Genomic DNA, 17750 nt, shown 5'->3' with positions numbered 1-17750 from the left:
TTGTTATTTTATTAGTACCAAACAAACTAGTTACACCGTAATTAGCGGTCTGTAAAATAAAGCGTTACCTTTTATTTTTCACCGATTGCACCAAACTTTCAGCATAGCATTAGTGGACCAAGATAAACGATGATTAAATGAACACAATCGGATTAACAGTATGGCCACTATTAACCAATGAACTTGAAAATGGCCATGGCTTAACACAAAAATGGCCATAACTCCACAGATCTTGGTCCAATTATCACAAACTTGGTAGATGCATTAAGGGACGTAGTTGCCCTCAAAATTTCATGGAGCGCGGCCAATAGAGGGTGCAACAAATGGCAGAAAGACAAATTTGATCACAACTCAAAACATGATTGTTTATTCATCACTGAACTTGCTAAATATGTGTCATAAATCTGTTGAACAATGTGTGTAAAATTGTATATTAAAAATTGTAAAATTGCTATTTATTTATATCAAAGCAAACCACAGTGATCAAGGCAATTCAAATCGTATCTATTCTCTATGGGTTTCTGTGCATCATGGTATGGTTGAATGGTTGTAGCTCAGAGTATGTTAATCCCATACAAATTTGTATTTGACATATTTCATTTTGTCTTTGTAAACAGCATCAAAGTATTCTGCTTCTGCCACTGTTAATTGGTTTTTCCAGTCTCCAGTGATACCTGAAAAATAACATACAATAAGTGGAATCATTATGCAGTGAAAAAACAGTATGTAAATTGTTGGTTTTGCTCATTAGAATGTAGGTAATTTGCTACAGTAGTATAAGGTACTGTATGTGTAATGTGTGTGTGTGTGTGTGCATATATATATATATATATATATATATATATATATATATATATATATATATATATGTGTCTGTGTGTGTGTGTGTGTGTGTGTGTATACAGTACTTTGCAAAAGTCTTAGGCATATGTCAAAGATATCCATAAAGCGAAGATGCTTTCAAAACTAATGAAATGAAAAGTTTCTGAATATCAAAAATTTACAATAAACAGCAGTCTACTGGCACACTAATGCAGAAAACAAATAAACATCTAAGACTTCTAAGAAATATATATATATATATATATAAATATACATATATACACACACACATACATATATATATATATATATATTATATGTATATAAAACAAAGGAACCACAAATATGTATGTAATACTGAGGCACACCTTTCCTGAGAAACTCCGACTTGCTCTGGTCCATGAATTCAGAAGGGACCATAGAGTAGTTGGACATCTTGTTCTGCTTCATGTTCTTGAACACACATCGGTCTGCTATCTTCTCTACCGTCTCAGAGTCCAGAGGTTTCTCCAGGAACTGGGCCATTCTGGCCACAGAGTCCTTCAGGTCCTGTAACAGAGCAACACAGCACATCTCAGCTTCTTACAATAGCACTGGTATTAAGGTTGTATATTCTTGTGATGTCAGAATTGAGGAATATAGTTGGAATATAGTTGGAATGTAGTTGAAAACCTCACCATAATCATTTCTTCATAGGAGATGTACATTGTGTGCTCTTTGTCTGGAGCATTCAGCCAGCCTTTTACATGATCAAACCATGAGCCAAACGTAACTAGAGGGGAAAAAAACACAAGCATTCCATTATAATGAGTGAATGAGGAACTTTTTTTTCTCATCAGTAATTACTTTCATAGCAGTAAACAGTGTGGCCTTTGAGCATTGCCAAAGCTAGATCTTGACTGGAGCTCTGTGACCCCAGCTGTCTGTAAAATACAATACAATTGAAGATTACTGAATAAGAACTGTACTTTTTCCATCAAGGAACTTGTGTAGGAACTCGTTCTGTGTGCCCGGGTTGACCAGGTAGGAGGCCATCCCATAATAGTGAAAGGAAGACGTAAACACATCTCTGGGGTTCCTCATGACGTAAATGACCTGAAATGGAGAAATCACATCCATTATGTTAAAATTAACAGACATCTTTAATGTTTAACAACACTACAATAATAGAAAGTGTTAACCAAGTTTACACTTCAGAACATTAGCAAGTAACACAACAAAAAAACACCAATAAAAAGTTAATTAGTCACCAAAATAGTCTTTCAAAGAGCTGTGACAAGACCTCATTGGCAGAAATTCTTCAGGTGAGATAAAACACTATAAAAACTCGATAAAACTGCACATCTTATGTTAGGACCCCAAAGCATGGGAATGTTTTTTAAAGATCAAAAATTGCATGGGAAAGTTCCCTCAGTTATCAGTCAGAAAGAGAAAGAAAATATGTGTAAAACATTTATATTTTCTCTGGTTTTATAAGGCTATTGTGTTTGGGGTCAAAATGATCCCAAAGTGTGTACAGGACCTTGAAACGTATCATCATGTTACACTTTATAGTCCATAGAAATTATCCAACCGCACACTGAGACTTTGACAATATAGTCACATATTTGTTTTTCTTATAGCATTTGCAAAAATAGTCTTATAAAAGGAGTGAACAACGTGTTTCGCTTGTTGCTTCCTCAGGTTCGCGGTTGGATCATTTCCTTCTATGAACTATCTGTATTCCTGCGACCAACCAGCACCTGATTAGAAGTGGCTGTGCACGGACGTCTTGACTATACTTTCCAATGTTACACTTTATGTTTACCAGTCATCGAGTATCAAGCTGAAAAAAATAATGTTAATTATGTTTTTAGAGACATTAAGTGTTGAATGGGGTCAAATTGACCCCAAAGATAATAGGAGGGTTAAGCCATGCAATTGCTGAGGAAAAAGAGGACTCAGCATGGGTTCAGAGTGTCTAAGAGTATAGCTTTGTTAAGTGCATACGTATGGGTCACATATTATGCACTTATTTATCTTCTTTACTGCCACTGTCTTCGCCGTAATTATCCATCACACAACATATACAGCAGATTATACCTTTGGCTTGGTTTTGAAGAAGGACAGTGGCATCATGCTATAGTGGAAGTGTGTGGCAAAAATGCGTGGAGACGGCCTCTGCTCCAGTTTAAGAATGCTGGCCTGGGTCACCTCCAGCCACGGGACCCGGTCCCAGCTGGGAGCAGTCTCAACTGAGGCTGGATCTCCTCCACTCTGGATCAGAGGAACAATCTCCTGCATCCATGTCGTACCTGAAAGCAGGACCCAAGAGGTCAGATTTGAAACTTGCCTTGGAATCTGTCAATCTGTACAATCCAGTATATTATAAAATCATAATGCCTGTAATCTGTAGGTAGATTTAAGACTAACCTCTGCATTGCAAAGAACATATTTCTGAGATTAACCTGCTCAACTCCTGGAAGAATTTCAACATGCTGGCTACACGTAAAGACATGCTCTGTCATGATTTGACATGTTGCATTCAGTGGTATTTGTCTCAAGCTGTAAGCCTTGTATTTTAATAATTGGAGAAAAGTCTGTATAACAATAGAATAGAATAGATGGTTATTGTCCTCAGTGAGGAAATTTGTTTCCACAGCCAGTACAGGTGAAATACATACATACACTGAAACACCAACACAAAAAAAAGGAAAAAAAACAACATAGGCATACAGGTATACAGTTAGAGGTACGTGGAGGTGAGTCAGGAGTCAGAATGTTTATTAAGGTATGTAATGGCAAGGGGCACAAAGCTTTTCCCTAGAGATGCACCAATCGATCGGCCGGTGACCGGAATCGGACGGTTTTCAGCTGATCGGCCATGACCGGTCACCAGCAGATCAGTCTCATATATCCGATTCTGTGCCGGTCAAATTTAAGACAACAGTAAAAACTCTGCTGTAATAGTCCATACATCCATACTGATCTCCGTTCCAGCGCGTCCCATCTCCTCTCTCCGCCGCTGTCCTTTCCACCGCGCTCACGGGCCGCATTGATCCTCCCGATCCTGCCAAAAAACCCCCACCGAAATCTCGGACGGATCACTGGGAACAAATCGGCGCCCAGCTATCGGCCCTGGCCGGCACCATGCACCCGGGAGCGCTGGCTGATGTGCCGAAACCACCATACTCTGTGTCTCTCTCTCTCCGCCGACAGAACAGACGGCTGTCAGGTGGACTGCGCTCGTGCATAGGCATGGAAATAAACAGCGATTTTACTTTTCAAGCTTCAGTTTATCACATGCATGATATTGGTCAGCCTGCTTACTGTGTGGGAGAAACGAGCTACCTCCCGATCTCAGCGGAGTCAAAACAAAAAGTCATTTTTTTTCACCACAAGATGGCACTATGACTCTTTAAATCTCCATTACATTGGGCTGGGCTCCATGGATAACCTTTTGATGTAAATAAATGACATTAGGTGTGTGGTTATATAGATCTGTTGCACCAAAGTGGGATATACTGCAATTCATTTTCATTTGGATTTTATTTGTACAAAAAAGCTCTGTCCAGTAACCTGGAGCACTTTTTTATTTTGAGATTTGTTTGAGTGAGAGTGAGAGAAGGTCCTGTAACCTGGTGCAGTTTTGGAGAAAATGTAAGTTATTAATAGTCAATGTTTTATTATGAACATACAATTGAATTTAAATTTTCCATTAAAGAAAAGTTACAAAAATGTTTCTGTATGCTGTCAATTATAGTTCTTAAAAAGAAAATCGGAATCGGCCAAAATCAGAATCGGCAGGTCAGACTTTTAAAAAATCGGAATCGGCCAAGAAAATTGCAATCGGTGCACCTCTACTTTTCCCAAAGCGTGCCCTATTGCATCTCGCTGTCCTGTACTTGCAGCCAGACAGGAGCAGGACAGTAGTCGATGGACTGGATCTGAGATGATTGTGGTGGCTTTGCGTATATAACTGCTTTTGTGTGTAGATCTGTAATGTTGGGTGTCGGTAGGCCAATTATTTTTGAGGCTGTGGCTGTGTTTGAGTCAGTTTGTTGTCCAGGGTGATGCCGAAGTGTTTCATCTCTTCGAAGGTCTCCCCACTGATGTTTATTGGGGCGGGTGGCAGGGTGGTAGGCCTGACTGTTGACAGGGGGCTGATGGAAAATTCCTTGGTTTTTACTAGGGATGTTCCTAACAACTAATTTCCCTGTCGATTAAACGAAAATTTTAATGTAGACTAGTCGACTAGTCTAAAAGTAAGAAAACACTCAGAAAACAGTCAAAAATAAGCACAATTTAATCTTTAAGGTTAAAACGTTGTCTGAAAAAATATTGCATGTATTTAAGAGCCATTTGAAACCGTTAATCATATTCTTCAATAACTGTGGCACTTTGCGCCGTTTATTATGAACGTTGTACATTACAAAACATGACAACTCACTAAATAAAAGTTAACAAATAACATTTAAAAAAATAATACAAAATATTAAAAAATACGTGGTAGGCCTACTTACTCGACTGATGAAACATTTTTGTTCAGCGAAATCAACATGTCAACATGTTCGGGTGAAAGGCGAAACCTCAGTCTATTAACAATAAGTCCAGCAGCTGAAAAAACTCTCTCAGCTGGCACAGATGTTGCAGGCACACAGAGATAGCGACTTGCAAGCCGGCATAGTTCTGGAAAGCGTTGCATCTTCCCGCACCACCACACAAGTGGATCTTCGTTAGGTGGCATACAGGTTTACAACCTTATTTTCATTTTCTAGATCAAAATACTGCCAAACGGAGATGTCATCTCTGTCCGGTCCCACTTTCCACCTTCACATCCGGGTATAACCGCCTGCTGGTGCTGCAGCCCCAGCTAGTGGCAGGTGGCTGCGTAACATCTTAGACGCAACAGTTAAGCGGCGTTGTACATTATTAATAATTAGTTTAACCGACTAGTATTTCTGGTGCCGATTAGCGAGGGTAGAAACTTTTAAACGACTAGTCGACTAATCGCGCACATCCCTAGTTACTACAATGTTGAGTTTGAGGAAGTTGTCTTTACACCATTAAGTGAAGTGAGTAATTATGTCCTGGTAAGCAGTCACTGAATCCTTGTCATGCTGGAGGATGGCAGTAGGGTTGGGCGATGTCTACCAAATTGGCATATGACGATGTCCACAGTGAAACATCGCGATGGACGATGACATTGTTGTGGGGGGGGGGTGATTTTATAGACGAACAAGAAAAGATCTTCCATATGTCCGTAATGAAACGGATATATACTTTCTTTTATACTTTTTACATGTATGTACCTATGTTGGCTATTAATTACTATTTCTATTAGTAGGTGAGGATGGGCCCACAGTCCATCCTCACCTACTCACCCGGTCTTTCCTTACTTTTCCTCCCTATAGCCTATGCTTAACACTAGAACGGCCACGACGGTCATTTTGACCATTTTGAAATTTATTTGTGCAATAACTTTGTTGAATAAAAAAATACAATCCTGCTGGTACCTGACTTTTCCTAAAACGGTCTGAATTTTCATTTTAAATGGTTTTTATATAAATTACACAAAAGGCAAAGAAAATATGATAAATTTTTACCTATTTCGGCCATACACGGTCATACTGACCGCACGGAATTTCGCGCTATTTCATTGTTCATTTTTCCCGCGGTTGATGTTGCATCTTGGTTGCTTAGCAACTATCACTCTCTCTATCAGCTAGCGGTCTTGAGTGCTGTTTGCTAATTTTCTTACACATACAAATTATTAGATTTACTTGCAGAAATTGAGTAATTGCCTACGTTGGAGTTTGTTTATTTGTTTATTTGTTAGGATCCCCATTAGCTTTGCCCTAAAGCACAGCTAGTCTTCCTGGAGTTATAGTCTAAGGAGCGTTTAGAAAGTGTCTGACATGAGTCAACGAATGAAGAAAAATATGACTGCTGCCATGGCCCTGGAGATGCTTCAGAACTTGGACAGCGACGATTCTGATGCAGGGGATTTATCGGAGGTGGAAAGTGACAGCGACCTTTCCTGGGTGCATGAACACTCTTCATCTTCATCAGAGAGTGATTCTGAGTCCAGACCGAGGAAAAAGAGGCGGCTACTTTCATCGGAGACTACAGATCCAGATGTTCCATTCATGGCTGACGTTCCAGGTGAGCTCCGCTGCCCTGCGCTATAGATAGATAGATAGATGGATAGATAGATGTTCTTTATTGTCCACAAAGGGGAATTCATTTTGCTCAGGTCAGTAGCCTAGACCTAAATAAAATAAACACCACAGTACAAAACAGGAGGTAGGCTATGATTCTAAAAGACAAAAGAAAAGCAATGCCTTCTACTTATTCTCTCTCTCTCTCTCTCTGTCTCTCTCTCTCCCTCTCTCTCAGTGTGTGTGTGTGTGTGTGTACGCGTGTGCCCGCATGCACCACTGCACTATGCTCCGCTACATTTCTGGGGGCGCCACTGATAGTTATAGCCTGGGCTATTCATAGTTCTGCTGGTCCTATTATTATTATCATTATGTTATTAATAGTAGGCTATTATTGTTGTTCTAGGCCTTCCTGAACCTGAGCCAGTACCTGCTCTTGAGCCAACTGGAGTGGTCAGCCCGCCCTTGGAGTCATCTCGGCCGGAGGCGGCTGTGGAAAAGGGGAAGGATGGGACGGTCTGGACGGTCCTTCAGCCAACTGAACGTCCAGGGAGAAGGCAGAGCCAGAATGTCTTGACTGAAGCTGCTGGCCCCACAGCGCACGCCAAGCGCAACATCGAAGATGCGCTCACGGCCTTCTTGTGTGTATTTGACGATGGCATGCTGAAGCACATCAGGGACTGCACTGTGGATGAGGCACATCGGCACCGTGGTGACAGCTCCTGGGACCTGACAGTGGCTGAACTGAAGGCCTTCATAGCCCTGTTATATATCCGTGGAGCACAGGGTGCAAAAAACATCGCGTTGGACAGCCTGTGGTCGGAAAAATGGGGCTTCCCGTTTTTCAAGGAAACCATGGCAAGAAATCGCTTCAGGGAGATAATGAGGTTCCTGCGGTTCGATAAAAAAGAGACCCGACGTGTACGTCTGCAGGAAGACAAGTTTGCCCTGGTGTCGGCCACTTGGAACAAATTCGTTCAGAACAGCATAGCCTGCGACAAGCCCGGTGCCAACATTACGATTGACGAGCAGCTGTTCCCCACCAAGTCCCGGTGCAAATTTATTCAGTACATGGGGAACAAGCCTGATAAATTCGGCATCAAATTTTGGCTGGCTGCGGATGTCCAGTCAAAATACATGTTGAACGGGGCTCCGTATCTGGGAAAGGAGGAGACGCGGAGCAGAGGTCAGCTCGTGGGAGAGAGTGTGGTGCTGCGACTGGCGGAGCCATTCCAGGGGAAGGGAAGAAACCTCACCACAGACAATTTCTTCACCTCACTCAAACTGGCCACCGCCTTACAGGCCAAGAAGACCAGCCTGGTTGGCACCCTGGGGAAGACGAAGCGCGGGTTGCCCCCCTCTGCAAAAGAGAACGCGGAGCTGTTCAGCACAAAGGTTCTGAAATGTGCTGACGCGACGCTCACCATATACCAGGGGAAGCCGAGGAAGAATGTGTGCATTCTTAGCTCCGTGCACACAAGCGTGGGCATCACTGAGGGACCGAAGGCAAAGCCAGAGTCGGTGACGTATTATAATAACACTAAGTACGGCGTGGACGTCCTGGATCAGATGGCAAGGGCGTACTCCGTGAAAGGCGGTACACGTAGATGGCCAGTGGCTGTTTTTTATAACATCCTCGACCTTGCTGGGATCAATGCCCACATCCTCTTCAAGGAGTGCACCAGCAGCAACATACCCCGGCGGAAGTTCATGCAGCAACTGGCAGAGGAGTTGAGAAAGGAGTTCATAGAGGGGAAAAGGGCAGCATGGCAGTTGGCACAAGGTCCCAGTCAGCAGCAGAAGCAACCACCGCAGCAGACAGCAAAACGGAGGCAGTGCCAGGTCCGGAGAAGCTGCAGTCAAAATAAAACGCACTACACCTGCTGCAAATGCCGCAAACCTGTGTGTGGGAACTGTGCGAGGAGAACACAGGTCACTTGCGTGGACTGTGAAGCTTGAATAGCCAAGCACGCGTTTGATGTAAATAGTTAATATAAAGTTAGTATTATATGATTGTTTTATGGTTCTATAGCCTAAGTTTCGTTTTTGGCTCTTTTTTTTTGTTTTAGTTCAGCTCGTTTCCAGCTTTTTCAATTATTTTTTGTATTTGTATATATAGAAATGTGTTATAAATGTTAAAATAAAGTGTTAATAATCAAATTAATAATAATAATAATCAAATAAGATACTTTAAATTGTTATTTTCTTGTTCTGTTATGTTGAATGAATTTCTCTACGGAAAAATACTGGTGTGAATAAATGCGATGATATGAATATTGATGAATGTATGTAATTAAACTTGTTAAAATGTATATTTTGGTGTTATTTCGTTTTTTAAAATATGTCCTAACATATATAATACATAATAAATGCATTAATCTCTCAATTGGGTATTTATCATGAGAGATTATAGAGTTTGGAATTTAGCGGTCAAAATGACCGCTTACGGCAGTTCTAGTAGTTATGGAATTCCGGCACTTCTAGTGTTAAGCAACCTCATTAAGCAGATCATCTGATTATAAAAAAATATTTTAAATACTAGTCATAGTGTTGTAACTGCATAACTGCAGCACTTCGCTTCATGTTTGGTAGGCGTAGTAGTCCGACTCCTACCTTTTTGAAATTTCGGTTCCTAGGAGAGAACGGGAGAGTAGCCCGTTGTGTCTGTCCGTCTCTGTTCATTTCAATTCATTTTCAATGAGAGCTGTCCGTTGTCCGGGCAGCGCAACCCAGTTGAACTTTTTCTTGACGGATTCATCACCGCAAATCAGAGGCGTTTTTTTTAAAATAGCGTTTACGTTCCAAAACAACCCAACGGACAGAAGTCTATCCGTTAGTATTTCTGTCCGTTTTTTGACGGATCAGTGTGGCCGGAGTTTGCTCTGTAGGTAAGTTTGAATCCTCAGTTTTGAGATAGGCTACAAATAAAGACTCACCCCCTGATTTACTAAGGCAGGCGCAAACCAGGTAGATTTAAAAATAAATTTTATGTCTGGCCTAAATTAAAACATGCTTTCACTGGGCGGCAAATAGTGTGATTAAATAAGCTGTTTTTCCTTTAGTAAATCAGGTGCAAGGAGCTATTATAATAATTAGAATAAACCCATCCTTCATTTTTGCGCTTTCTGTCTGGGGGCTTTAAATCACGATGTTGCGATGTAGAGGGCTCAGTGGTCGATGACTGTTGTCCATCGGACCAACCCTAGATGGCAGTGTCATCATGGCAATGTGAGTATTTGAAATAGGTGGTTGTGGTGGGGAATGGGCTCTGCAGTTGTTGGTGTAGAGGGTGTAGAGGAATAGGCTTAAAACGCAGACCTGCGGGGCTCCAGTGATAGTGATAATTGTTGTTGACATGGTGACATGGTGTTCATGACTGACAAACTGTGGTCGATTGGTGAGGAAGCCCTGAATCCAGAGGATTAGTTCAGGCTGTACATTCAGGTTATGGAGATTAGTGATCATCTGATACCACTGGATTGTATCGGAGGCTGAACTAAAGTTTATGAAAAGTGTGCTTGCATAGTGTCCTACTAATTCCTACTAATGCTTCAGTACTTCAATATGTACTGAAGAAGGTTGTGAAGATGCAGGCTAAACTCTGTTGCACAGGCCTTCAGGACGTACCCTGGGACGTTGCTGCCTGGTGCCTTGTTTGGCTTGCATCTGCTCAACTGATGCCGAATGTTGTGTTCTGACAAAATGGGCACATCAGGTGGTGGTGGCATGGGAAGAGATTGCAGTAAGGTGTAACATTCAGCTAAGACGTCTGGTAGCAAGTTTATTAGTTGAACAATTTTACTTGCTCGCTTCATCAATTCCGCATTACAAGATTTTTTTTCAGGTATTGGAGGGGGAGAGTGCTGCTGTTAAACAGTGAGGGAGGAGACTAGTTTAAAAAAAAAAAAAGAAAAGCTACCGGTAAGTCCAAGTTTTGACAAAAAGCTTTAGAAAAGAGGTGAAAACAACAACACAGCTGGCCCGCATGTGTGGCTATTTGTTTATATCATTACGTCTCACGGAAATCTCATTCAATGGATACAAACTGTACAACTCAACAATGGCCACAGTCACCACTAATGGACTAACATCACAAAGTTTCGCACTACACAGAGGGACCAGGCAAGGATGCCCACTATCACCGTCACTTTTTGCCCTGTTCATTGAACCACTTGCAGCAATTAGACAAAACTCCAACATTAAAGGAATCCAGACTAATTACACACACATTAAGATCAGCCTTTAAGCAGACGATGTATTGCTCTTTCTACAAGACCCATCAAACCCTCTAAAAGAAACCATCAAACTCATAAATAGTATCTGACTATGCTATAAACTAGACAAAATCAACAATTTTACCCATAAGTGGTGATAATTGGAAAAAGCTTTAAAAGCAATAGAAGATGACCTAAACCGCTGGACAAACCTACCTCTCTCATTAATTGGCAGAATAGCAACCATCAAAATGTTCATACTTCCAAAAGTAAAGTCAAGATGATCCCCACACAACCCACCACTAACTGGTTTCAGTAACTAGACTTGATAACTACAAAATTTTACTTTTTTTTAAAACAGCACAGATCAAATTGGCTACCTTACAGAAACACAAAAATCAAAGAGGATTAGAAGCACCAAATTTTCATAACTGTTATTTAGCTAGCCAACTACAGTACATCACAAATTGGATTAATCCCAACCAACAGAACATCCCATGGTTAGAAATAGAACAATCAGAATTTTACTAGCCTCACTGAATTTCCCCTTTCAGCTATCCAGCAAGATAAACACGTCCATACAGTAACTCTCAGGACCATGGCGTGATGTTGAGATGCTTTACTTATATGAGCAGTGTGAAACTGAAAAATACACAAACAGTAGTACTGGTAAGTATCACTTACATCATTTTTACATAAGCATGGATATACAACCAGGTAAGTATTAAGCAAGGTAAGTACTAGAGTATTAATGTAATGTAAACTCATCTGACTAGGCTATATTGTATACACAAACCCAAAAGGCTGGCTGAGTTAAATGGCTGAATGCGTTATATCAAATATGAATGCACAAACGTGATAACATAAGCAATTGCATTACACTGAGGATTAAAGACTGTATCCTTGAAATACATGGCAACATGCATAGATGCTACAACACATGTATGAAACTAAGGCTAGCTAAATCTACATAACCGGCTGCCTATCATATCCCGCAGAGATCATTAACATAAATCTGGTCAAAAGAATGTGCTCATATCAAAGATACACCATATCACAATGTATAAACTCACAGGTAATGCCTTTTCAAGGGCTATGAATGAAGGATGGCAAAGGATAAACAGACATCAGCTTCACTGGAGCACACATGCCATTTTCAGGTTACTCAGACTAACTTCCTGTCACACAGGAACTAGAAAGGCTATCTTTCTGTCACTGCACTATGGTAAGTGACCAGCAGGAGTCACCAAAAACACTGAATAACTGGCAGGGCCAGAACAAGAACATCTCCGATCTCCCATTTCTCAACACCATCATAAAACAACACAGCCGCTTTAAAAACCCTGTAATTTCAATAACTCCAACAGCCTGGTGGAAAATCAACAAAACTCTTGGATTCACAATGAAACCCTGTAAATACACTCCACTATGGCACAACCCTGACTTCTTATTCAACAAAACGCCACTTAGATTCACCACATGGAAACAAAGCGGTATCACACATCCACCGACGACTCAACTCTATCACTCCCAGTAAAACAATGGGAAAAGGATCTATCATTCTCAACCGGTACTGACTTATGGTCTCAAATCTGCAGGAACACCTTCTCAATGACTAACAATAATAACCTACAACTCACAGTATAAGGTAATCCACAGGGCACACACGCTCTCTTCCTCTCACATACACCCACTACCATATGCTTAAATCTCTCACCCTACATAACTACTGCTGACTTAGACCTAAGTGCAGCATTTGATAGGATTGACCATGATATCTTAATCAATCGTCTTGAAAAGTTGGTTGGTCTTTCTGACTGTGTGTTAAACTGGTTCAAAACTTACATCAAAGGGAGAAAGTTTTACGTCAGTCTTGGAGATCATGTGTCTGAGAAACATGACATCTGCTTTGGGGTTGCACAAGGGAGCTGGTCCATTATTATTCTCACTATACATGCTGCCACTTGGTGACATCATTAGAGAGCACAATGTATGTTTCCATAGTTATGCGGATGACACGCAACTGTACATCTCTGCTGAACCGAATGATGATGCAGCTATAAACTCCATTACTACATGTCTTTTGGCAATAAATAAATGGATGAGCAAAAAGTTTTTAAAGTTAAACGAGGACAAAACTGAAATCCTACTAGTCGGCCCTAAAACAAAAAGGGAAATGCTGTTTAATAATCTGGGAACACTGACTCCCTGGATTAAATCTGAGGTTACAAGTCTTGGTGTTATCCTAGATTCAGATCTAAGCTTCAAGTCCCACATTAACAAGGTGACAAAAACATCATTTTCCCACCTTAGAAACATAGCTAAAGTACGACCATTTATAAATCAAAAAGATGCTGAAAAATTGATTCATGCCTTTATTTCACACCGACTCGATTACTGTAACGCACTTTTTACTGGTCTCCCGAAAAAAACCACTGAGAGACTTCAGTTTATTCAAAACTCTGCAGCTCGGCTATTAACCAGAACCAAGAGGAGAGAGCACATCAGTCCAGTTTTAGCTGCTCTACACTGGCTTCCTGTAACATTTAGAATTGATTTTAAGGTCCTCTTCCTTATATACAAAGCCCTTAATGGGCTAGGACCAAGCTACATTTCTAAATCCCTTGTTCACTACTTGCCTTCAAGAACACTGCGATCATCTGCTGCTGGTTTATTGGAGGTTCCCAGCAACAGCTGAAAGAAAATCGGGGATGCAGCCTTTTTTCAATTACGCCCCAAAGCTCTGGAACACACTGCCTATAGATACCAGGGAAGCCAGCTCACTAAGTATTTTTAAAAGAAAGCTAAAAACTTATCTCTTCCCTTTAGCCTTTAACTAGCTACGACTTTCCTGATACAGGCCTTAAACTTTTTTTTTTTTTTTTTTTTACACTTTGCTTCGCACTTTTGCACTGCTGCACTTCTTTTAAAATGTTGTATTTTACTTGATTTTAATTATTTTATGTACTATTTCTTAACTTTTATTTATTATTATTCAGTGGGTTTTATTTCCCATCTTATGTTATGCTCATTCTATGTCTATTTTCATGTATGAAATTTCTTTGTTGTAAAGCACTTTGAGCTGCATTTCTTGTATGAAAGGTGCTATACAAATAAAGTTTATTATTATTATTATTATTATTATTACTGCTACCCCCTGCATGAATGTCCTGTCTCCTTGTCAATATGCATCCAGTCTATGTCTATTTATATCTTCCTAATCTAGTTATTTAGTCCATGTTCTGTCTATGTATGTTTTGTCCTGTCTATGTCTGCCCACTCTGGTTGATCAGTCTATGTCCGTCTACTGTATGTCTGTCCCCTTTGGTTGCTTATCACCAATATTAGTCTATTTCTTCTATCCATTAGATATATTTTGTATTGTTTTCTTTATTTTGTTTTGTTATACCCTTTAAAATATAAGGAGTAAAAGCAATGTACATAGAACTTGTAAGTTATTATGTAGGTGTATATTATGCAACTTACTGCTTTATTTTTTTTATTTTTTTTTAAAAGTTTTATCCAATAATACACACCACAATAAATGCGCGTTTGTATGGCACACTGCTTACCTGACTTGGGGTAAGTCACAATGACAGTGTCATCTGGACGAAAAGAAAACTCCTCGTAGTATTTCAAGCTCTGTGGAGTGTATATTTTTGAGCTGAGATAGATGCCCTTGTACACGGTGTATAACTCTGCCTCTGTCATCATCAAAGCAGCACAAAATGTGTGGTAACTCAGCAGTTGGTATAGCTCAGACACAGGCGGCTCCCTGTTGAACTGTTTAGACTTTGTACTGTCCTTAGGCAGTGAGATCTGACGTAAATATCAGATCAAGAGTAAAATCAGGAAGGACAGGGGAAAAGAAAATTACAGAAAAACATATGGGTTCACTCACAATGTGCATCTAAAAGTGGAAGTATTTGCTGTATTTGTTGTGTTCTTTCATCTTTCTATCTCATTTGATTTGAACTGCACTAGTTTACTTTTAAGTCTTTTATCTTTTGTATCTCTTGTCTGTATTTTTGCACTTTTTACCTTTACTGTATTTTTATCACCCTGTAAAGCACTTTGAATTGCCCCAGTGTATGAAATGTGCTATACAAATAAAGCTGCCTTGCCGTGTCCTTGCTGAGGTGTCGTAACTTCAACTAGACAGCCAGCCAAACTCCATACAAACAACACGGGGGTCAGGATGTAGCGATCTTGCTCAGAATTTTATTCCAGACTCAATGGCCCTCATTTATGAAACTAACGTACGACAGAAAACTGGGCGTACGGTCATTTCCACGCAAAGCTCGGCATTTATCAATTTGGACGTGAGCCGAGGCTACAATCAAATCTCACGTCAAGTCTCAACTCGTGTACGCAAGTTTTGGAGTCAGCGTGGACTTGCGGTGCAGCATAGTAAATCTGGCTGAGTCGGAGAACTGTTAGGATTAGACCATATAGTATTCTGACTGGCATCTAAGCATATGCAGCCACATATTCATCACTTAAAAATATGTAGCCTATGGCAAAATATTATATTTTGTAAAGGCCTACATCGACTATGTGTCATATAGCCCATCCCTAATATAAATAGGTATTTTCAAATTGTTTGCAATTAACGGGGTTAACCGTTTTCTGGTGTAAGATTAATTTCTCGACGTGGCCTCAGCCAAGATGGCAGCTTAGTTTAAAAGACTCACACATCTGTGCGCGATTTTGATTAAAAACCCCACAAATGCACTGGGTAATTTGAAAAAGTAACGTGGCATCGATTATGTCAAGCCCTCCTACGATAAAGCAGTGTGATATTTTCACTAGAGCACGCAAGGCAAGTACGAAAACAACCAAGTCATCCCCGTCGACCAGTACCAGTACAGACGCTAGCAATATGGCTAATGTAGCGACGGTGCTGAGTGAGTTGAAATCACTCCGCTCAGACTTTGGATCAAAGTTGGACAATATTGATAGCCGTCTGACTGACATGGTAAACTCTATAACATCATTGGAAGGTAAAATGGTTCGTGTGGAACAAGATGTCTCTTCAAACACAAAAAGGATTGAGGAAGCTGAAGCGCGCATAGCTACAGCAGAGGAACAACTGGGGAAAGCCGAAGCCGAACTAACCTCAGCCACCAAGCGCATAGCTTACCTTGAGTCGAAGACAGACGACCTGGAGAACCGGGGCCGGAGGAAGAACCTAACGGCCGAAATACATACCGCCTACGTGACGCGTCGCGTCCATGTCCCATGTATTTCGGCCGTAAGACTGCTTGGTTTGCGCGAAGGAGCTGAAGGCAACCGCACACTCCTCGACTTTGTAAATGATATGCTGCCGCGATGGCTTGGATTAAACCCTGACAGAACCTTCACCCTGGAACGAGTTCACCGCACCCTAGCACCAGCGAAGCCCAACCAGAACAGAGCAGTTCTCATTCGCTTTTTGAAGTTCCAGGAGAAAGAATTTGTTTACCGGGAAACAAGACGGCGAGACATCACACACGACGGGGTCAAGATTTCGTTTGCTCAGGACCTCTCAGCAGAAACGGTCCGTGTTCGACGTGGTTTCAACGCAGTTACGAAGCTGTTTGTTGATATGGGAGCCTTTCGGGGGTTCCAGCACAACCCTTGCAAGATTAGAGTGTTACATAACGGGAGGATGCATCTCTTCTCAACACCACAGGATGCCGAAAAGTTTTACCGCGACATCAATCAACCTGCATAGAAGGTGCTACACATGTACTGTAAATCCACTAACTTTTCACAACAAACTTTGAGACTCCACCGGGAAAACAACTGATCGGCTGAACAGCTGATCGGTCAGGTACTGTAAATATGAGACTCAGACAATTACACTGGATTAGGTACACAATGATTGGTTCTATGTTTCAGAGTTAGAATCGGAAAGGAATTCACAGGCTAAGACATTATTTCTAAATGTTGAGATGTATAGTAGCCTATTTTTTGTTGTAGTTTTCCAATTCGCTTTTGATATAATTTAAAAATTTACACTATTATCTTTTATGGTGATATTGGTTGTACTACTGCACCAGATTCCGGTATTTGCCGATAGATGTTAATGTTCAAATTGGTAAGGGGTTAATTTATTAATGTAGAATACATCAGATGCGCGGTTGTTTGACACTGACGGTTATTCTGTCCAGTGCTGAGTCCGTGCAGACTAGCTGCTCCTCAAAGGATTGTGGATCAGCGTTTCTTCCATGTTCCTATAACAGAAGGGGAAGGGGTATTGTTTCAAATGCATTTCGTTTGGGGAAATGCTTGGGGGGTGGGCTGTTCAAGTTGTAAGTTTTCTGTGTGTGTGTGTGTGCGCGCGCACTGGCATTTATGTATTTGTATGTATTTGGTTCTGGCAGGATCACTACTTTCTCTCTTCTCACTGTACTGAACTACGTTATCCATGGAGAAATCCAATAGGGTAAACAAACTGGATATTAAGATTACAAGCTGGAATGTTCGGGGACTAAGAAAACTGACTAAACTGAAACAAATACTAAACAGGATAAAGTATCTGAAATCTAAAATAGTGTTTTTACAGGAAACCCATTTAATGGCCGCTGAT

At 40.8% G+C, this 17750-nt stretch overlaps 1 protein-coding gene across 1 annotated transcript; it reads right to left on the bottom strand.

The window, feature by feature from the left end:
- Positions 1–538: 538 nt before the first annotated feature.
- On the bottom strand, positions 539–14887 carry LOC139665180 (sulfotransferase 2B1-like). Its single transcript, XM_071544165.1, has 6 exons — positions 14749–14887; positions 2905–3116; positions 1791–1917; positions 1500–1594; positions 1191–1371; positions 539–674 (listed from the first exon to the last, which is right to left on the bottom strand). The coding sequence occupies exons 1-6, from the start codon at positions 14885–14887 to the stop codon at positions 565–567; spliced, it is 864 nt and encodes a 287-aa protein (XP_071400266.1). The 3' UTR covers positions 539–564.
- Between the last annotated feature and the right edge of the window lie 2863 nt (positions 14888–17750).

This window comes from Centroberyx affinis, unplaced genomic scaffold, assembly GCF_046629955.1.
Source record: "Centroberyx affinis isolate AG114_WGS23_722 - 3 ecotype Tasmania unplaced genomic scaffold, CSIRO-AGI_Caff_v1 ptg004479l_1, whole genome shotgun sequence".
Classification (NCBI taxonomy): domain Eukaryota; kingdom Metazoa; phylum Chordata; class Actinopteri; order Beryciformes; family Berycidae; genus Centroberyx; species Centroberyx affinis.
The sequence above is the reverse complement of the archived record's forward strand: the minus strand, read 5'-3'. Positions and strand labels throughout refer to the sequence as shown.

Bases quoted from the DNA above. Each gene is read 5' to 3' on its own strand.
- LOC139665180 (XM_071544165.1), bottom strand. From the start codon at position 14,887: ATGACAGAGGCAGAGTTATACACCGTGTACAAGGGCATCTATCTCAGC. The intron at 3,117-14,748 runs GTAAGCAGTGTG...TCCTGCTTTCAG, and splicing joins TGTGACTTACCCCAAGTCAG to GTACGACATGGATGCAGGAG. The intron at 1,372-1,499 runs GTGAGGTTTTCA...GCTCTGTTACAG, and splicing joins CCTATGAAGAAATGATTATG to GACCTGAAGGACTCTGTGGC.